Source organism: Aegilops tauschii, chromosome 4, assembly GCF_002575655.3.
Source record: "Aegilops tauschii subsp. strangulata cultivar AL8/78 chromosome 4, Aet v6.0, whole genome shotgun sequence".
Lineage (NCBI taxonomy): Eukaryota > Viridiplantae > Streptophyta > Magnoliopsida > Poales > Poaceae > Aegilops > Aegilops tauschii.
Window position 1 is genome coordinate 423,157,546 of NC_053038.3, and position 6,632 is coordinate 423,164,177.

Here is a 6,632-nt window from a genome sequence, read left to right on the forward strand (position 1 = left end):
TTACTAGCAACCAATTTCATAAGAGCATCAACTTTATCACTCAAAAAAGAAATTTCTTCAACCGAATTAACTTTTTTACTAGTAGGAGCCCTTTCGGTATGCCATTGTGAATAATTTGCCATGATATTATCAAGCAATTTTGTGGCTTCACCCAAAGTAATTTCCATAAAAGTACCACCCGTGGCGGAATCTAAAAGATTACGAGAAACACAATTCAACCCCGCATAAAAAATTTGTATGATCATCCAAGGATTTAACCCATGAGTTGGGCAATTCCTTAGCATCATTTTCATCCTTTCCCAAGATTGTGCAACATGCTCATGTTCAAGTTGCTTGAAATTCATGACCTGGGTTCTAAGGGAAATAATTTTTGCGGGAGGAAAATACTTAGTGATAAAAGCATCTTTGCACTTATTCCAAGAATCGATACTATTAGGAGGCAAAGAAGAGAACCAAATTTTTGCAGAATCACGCAAAGAAAACAGAAATAATTTCATCTTGACCACATCATTGTCCACATCTTTTTTCTTTTGCATATCGCATAATTCCATGAAAGTATTAAGATGGGACGCGGCATCCTCATTAGGAGTACCGGAAAATTGGTCTTTCATAACAAGATTCAGCAAAGCAGTATTAATATCACAAGTCTCCGCACTAGTTGCGGGAGGAGCAAGCGGAGTGCCAATAAAATCATTGTTGTTGGTATTTGAGAAATCACATAACTTGGTGTTCTCTTAAATCATGATGACTACACAACAAGATTGCACTCAAAAACAGATCTGACAAGAAAACTGCGAACGGAAAAAGAGAGGCGAATAAAACGGCAAATTTGTGTGAAGTGGGGAAGAGGAAAACGAGAGACAAATGGAAAATAATGTAAATTGTGAGGAGATGAGATTTGTGATTAGGAACCTGGTTATGTTGAAGATCCTCCCTGGCAACGGCGCCAGAAATTCCTTTTGATTGCTCCCTGACTATAGCGCCAGAAAGCTCCTGTCTGCTAGGACTACGTCGGTATTTCCCCAAAGAGGAAGGGATGATGTAGCACAGCGAAGGTAGGTATTTCCCTCAGTGATGAAACCAAGGTTATCGAACCAGTAGGAGAACCAAACAACACAACATAAACAGCACCTGCACACAAATAACAACACCTCGCAACCCGACGTGTTAAAGGAGTTGTCAATCCCTTTCGGGTAACGATCCAGAAATTTGTAATAGATTGAAATAATAGATTGTAAATAAAATAAAGTGCAGCAACATATTTTTGTATTTTTGGTTTAATAGATCTGAATAAAAATGCAAAGGAAAAATAGATCGCAAGCAAATATATGAGAAAGAAGACCCGGGGGCCGTAGTTTTCACTGGTGACTTCTCTCGAAAAAAATAGCAAACGGTGGGTAAACAAATTACTGTTGGGTAATTGGTAGAACCTCAAATAATCATGATGATATCCAGGCAATGATCATTACATAGGCATCACGTCCAAAATTAGTAGACCGACTCCTGCCTGCATCTACTACTATTACTCCACACATCGACCGCTATCCAGCATGCATCTAGTGTATTAAGTTCATGGAGAAACGGAGTAATGCAATAAGAACGATGACATGATGTAGACAAGATCCGTTTATCTATTGCGTAGATATAGATCCCATCTTTTTATCCTTAGTAGCAACAATACATACGTGTTGTTTCCCTTTGTCACTGGGATCAAGCATCGTAAGATCGAACCCACTACTGGGCACCTCTTCCCATTGCAAGATAAATAGATCAAGTTGGCCAAACAAAACCCAAATATCGGAGAAGGAATACGAGGATATAAGAGATCATGCATATAAGAGATCAAAGAAACTCAAATAACTTTCATGGATATAAAAAGATATGACTGATCATAAACTCAAAGTTCATCAGATCCCAACAAACACACCGCAAAAAGAGTTACATCATATGGATCTCCAAGAGACCATTGTATTGAGAATTCAGCGAGAGAGAGAAAGTCATCTAGCTACTAACTACGGACCCGAAGGTCTACAAAGAACTACTCACTCATCATCAGAGAGGCACCAATGGAGGTGGTGAACCCCATCCAAGATAGTGTCTAGATTGGATCTGGTGGTTCAGGACTTTGCGGCGGCTCGATGAATATTTCGTCGACTCCCCTAGGGTTCTGGTATTTTTGGGATATTTATAGAGCAAAGAGGCGGTCCGGGGGCACCCAAGATGGGCACAACCCACCAGGGCGCACCTGGGCCTCCTGGCGCGCCCTGGTGGGTTGTCCCCTCCTCGGGACTCCCCAAGGTGCAACCAGGGCCCGTTGTGTTCCTTCTGGCCCATAAAAATTCTCCGTGGAGTTTCGTGGCATTTGGACTCCGTCTGATATTGATTTCCTGCGATGTAAAAAACATGGAAAAAACAGCAACTGGCACTTGGCACTATGTCAATAGGTTAGTACCAAAAAAAGATATAAAATGACTATAAAATGATTATAAAACATCCAAGATTGATAATAAAACAGCATGGAATAATAAAAAATTATAGATACGTTGTAGACGTATCATGGTACTTGAGGCGGTGGCCACACAAGACCTTTGGATTTGGCACTCCTTTGGTTTGCCAGGAACTCACAATGACATCAACGTGCTGCAGTGCTCCCTATCTTTGCCAAGCTTGTTGAAGATCATTCTCCTCCGGTGAACTTCGAGGTCAATGGGCGGCACTATAACAAGGAGTACTACCTAGCTGATGGCATCTATCCGAGATGGTCTACATTTGTGAAGACTATCTCAAACGTTGTGCCAGGCGGCAAGAAGTCCCACTTTGCCAAGGTTCAGGAGGCTTGCAGGAAGGATGTCGAGCGGGCATTTGGTGTGCTCCAATCTCGATTTGCTGTTGTCCGGTACCCTGCTCAGACTTGGTCGAAAGATCAAATGTGGGAGATCATGACTTGCTGTGTCATCTTGCACAATATGATCATTGAGAGCGAACAGGAAGAGCCAGTGTTTGACATTGAACCATACTGCAGGCAGGGTCCTCTTGCCCAAGTTGATCACCAGCTACCAGCAACCTGGACTGCCCACCTCAGTATGAGTCAGGAGATCCGAGACCCACAGGTGCATCAACAACCGCAGCAGGATCTGGTGGAGCACTTATGGAGGCTCAAGGGCGATGCCTAGCTCGACGTGTGATGAAATATGCATTTTTATTTGTTGAACTATATAATTTGTATTGAACTATTTGATTTCTATTGATTTTCTGTGATGAACTATGTGATAAAAAAATTATTTATGTTGAGAATTCACGCCGAATATGGGCCGATTCGCGCCGATATCGGGCCATTTTTCACCGAAAGCGGGCACATTTGCGCCAAAAATGGGCCGATATCGGCGCCTGGGGGCGACGGCTGGGTGCCCAACCGCCCCCAGAGCAGATTATACCGTTGACTCGCCCCCAGGCGGCGATTTTTATGCCTCCTGGAGGGGCCAACGGCTGGAGATGCTCTTATAGGAGGTGGACCTAGACCACTCCAGTACAAGGAGGACGATAAGCAAAAATGTTCGGTGCTGCCGGCACGCTGATCGAACCCATGCAACTTGTTGTTGACACACTGGACCCAAGAAGGTCACAAAAATGTCGACCCCAAACACCCGCTCATGATCACCAAGAATACTACGACCGACAACAAATAGTCAGTGCTTCCAAGGCGATGCCTTGAAGAAGAAAGTAGGCGATGCATGTTATATATTTTCAGTTGTAAAAGAACTATTTCTCGACCGATTTCAAATAGTCATTTCTTAGTTGAGCCGTTAGATGTAGAATTCTCATTCTTTTGCACTTACATGAATCTCAATGCTAAGCTAAAATGCTTCTTATTGTTATCTTAAAATTACCTAGTTCAGTTATTTGTTAGTCACCCAAGGCAGAGGTACAACCAAACCGATAAAATAAACATTCGAGGTAACTCCGTAGAACCAGACGTGTTTTATATGCACCAGCCAAATTAATATAAGCACAAATATGTACAACAAGTTAAACACATACATACAAGGATGTTGGAGTTACAATGTTACATGTGGTGACCAACCAATGGATATATCCATACAAGTAGTGCTTACAATTAATATTTTTTAAGCACCACACCAGAAATAAATAAATTTAATCTGAAAAAATCAACCATTACTAGATTGTTCTGTTGAGAATGTTCAATTAAAACTGTAATTTGCTCGCAAATGTTTGCCCAAATGTCCATCCAGCTGGCACAATATTGTTAAACACAAGTGTCCGCCCATCCGTGCTGGTCAATCTGAATGAGAGCATCTTTCCAGTAAGATTAGCTAGAGATTGCCGGTTCGCGCCCCAGTTGCGAGCCATTGGCGCCCATGTGTCTGAATCAGAGCTCTTGACATCCATCGATTTGATCGAGCCGTCCGCTGCGACGTTGAACACGTTAACTAGTTTAAAATAATGGTGACCAGCTATCTTGAACCGCACCCCACCCTTCTTCACGCATGGAACCCTGCAAAAAACGGTTTTAGTAACTTGCACACAGGCACATATAACAGTGATAAATACTCATGTGTAGGTATGTACCTCTGGTACATGACAGGGATGATGCCACCCTTGTAGACACCAATCTTCTCCCAGGCCGGCTGCGCCATGTCGAAGTGCGGCATCGGCGGATTGCACCAGTCTCCGTTGTCGCTCGGGAGTGCATAGTTAGGCGGGCAGAGGTTCGTGGCCGTGATTGTCACCGTGACGCCTGGTTTGCAGAACATCGGGTCCGCAAGCTTGCGGTCACAAGCAATCTTGTAGCACTGCCCGCAGGCCGCGCCGTCATTGAAGAGCACCTGGCTCAGCGCCGCCGTCCGCGTCCCGTAGCCCGCCGAGTACAGGTTGCCGTACCCACACGCCCCACCTGTGTTGAATTAAGTGTGTGTATGCTTTTAGAACAGGCAGAACGAGATGTGGTATTCACTGTTCTATTGGCCTATACAGGGATTTGGAGATAAGCTAGTTACGTACCCATGGTGTCAGAGGCATCAGCGCCGCCGTAGAACGTGGCATGCGCCCTCAGCCATGTCGGCGCTTTGTCCGCGGCCATGGCCAACCCAGAGCACGCGAACATGAGAGCCACCACCGCAATAGCTCGAGCTGGAGCCGACGCCATGCCTGTCTCTGGATGCCCCTGCAAATTGAACTCGCGGACTAATCTATACGTAGATGATCTAGGAAGCTGTGTGTTATTGGGATGCTTATGTGTTTGTTCCTGTATCAGCCAGGATTTGCTTCTGATGGTTAGCTGTGTGATGATGTTTGGATGAAGGTGTGTGCGCGTATATATAGCCTTTGCTTCTGATCAGCTGATTCGTAGGTGGAGGGGCTCAGCAAGGTCATCACGAAAGGAGAGGGTAGCGTGCGCATGTCGAGCCGCACCATGGCTTACGGGCTAATCCGGATTAATATTGTATATGCGCGCAGACACGTATGGTCCTTTTTTTTGAAACAACGCGTATGGTCCATTTTTGTTTGCCTTATAATACCAACTATTTATCGGTATCTACCTGATACTTTCTGAAGAAATGGACGGCGTTTCGCGATTTCCAAGTGCTTGCTTGACGTTTCACTTTGAGGGGGTGATATTTGCATGACTTTTTTGACTGTTAGTTTTGGGTATTCCATCCACGTTTCGCTGCGTCCCCTTTGTCTGCCAAATGATGTGTCTCCTCTGTTCCTTGAATCGAACGGATCACCGCACCTGGTCCTAAACATCGGCGGCGGCCATGGGCATGACAGAACGTAATTGTTTGTTCCTCAAGAAAAAGAGAGTTGTCGTTGAGGCAGTGCACGGGTGCGTGATCTAGCTAGATTTATCGTCTGCTAAGTTTCGTCGGTCATCATCAGAGATTGCACGGTATGGTAGTTACATGAGGTTAGTAGAATGGAATAAGCATGATTGTTCCCGTATCAAGCAGTTCGTGATCTTTTTTTTATTTGAAAAGTGTAACGCCCACACTGTGGGGTTAGCCAACTCACCCACACGCCTTCATCATCGTCCAGTAACTTCTGCACGAATCTGGGCACGAATTAGCTGATTTTGTATGCCACGTAGGACAACTCGCGTGTGTGGTGTGTGAGAGATGTCGCCCACACATCTGTTTTACCACACGGAGGGGCCGGTGTGTGGGCGTTTAGCAGTTCGCCCATACATCAGTTTTCAGTCACGCACAAGGGCTGATGTGTGGGCGTTTGCCATCTCGCCCACACGCCCGCCTCCTCTCCCACACCCAAGCTGCCAGTTGTCATGTGTTTTGCAGTGTATATGGCAACTGCCCTAGTGTGATTGCAAGCAGATGACAACTCTTTTTTTTATCCGAACATGTCAGTTGCCATATGTTTTGCATGGTACATGGCAAACTGCCCTAGCGTGCACGTAAGCAGATGGCAACTCTTTCTTTTTACATGGCAACTGCCCTAGCGTGCTTGTGAGCACCTGGCAACTCTCTCTTTTACCCGAACATTTTTTTTGCCATGCCTTTTTTTGTAGCGCTACATGGCAACTGCCTAGTGTTAGTAGGTGGCAACTCCTAAAGTTTTGAAATCATGGCAACTACAGTAGACCAGACCACACATAGCAA

The 6,632-nt window shown here is 44.9% G+C and overlaps 1 protein-coding gene across 1 annotated transcript; it reads right to left on the reverse strand.

Annotated features, from left to right (window-relative positions):
• Positions 1–4,043: 4,043 nt before the first annotated feature.
• On the reverse strand, positions 4,044–5,282 carry LOC109744357 (expansin-A24). The gene is made up of 3 exons (XM_020303464.4): positions 5,020–5,282; positions 4,588–4,912; positions 4,044–4,513 (listed from the first exon to the last, which is right to left on the reverse strand). Exons 1-3 carry the CDS (start codon positions 5,162–5,164, stop codon positions 4,204–4,206), a joined length of 780 nt encoding a protein of 259 aa, XP_020159053.1. The 5' UTR covers positions 5,165–5,282; the 3' UTR covers positions 4,044–4,203.
• Between the last annotated feature and the right edge of the window lie 1,350 nt (positions 5,283–6,632).

What these genes read in the sequence shown, in the direction of transcription:
- LOC109744357 (XM_020303464.4), bottom strand. Translation starts at nt 5,164, where the DNA reads ATGGCGTCGGCTCCAGCTCGAGCTATTGCGGTGGTGGCTCTCATGTTC. An exon ending in TGATGCCTCTGACACCATGG is followed by an intron (nt 4,913 to 5,019) that starts GTACGTAACTAG and finishes AATTCAACACAG; the next exon opens with GTGGGGCGTGTGGGTACGGC. An exon ending in ATCCCTGTCATGTACCAGAG is followed by an intron (nt 4,514 to 4,587) that starts GTACATACCTAC and finishes CGTTTTTTGCAG; the next exon opens with GGTTCCATGCGTGAAGAAGG.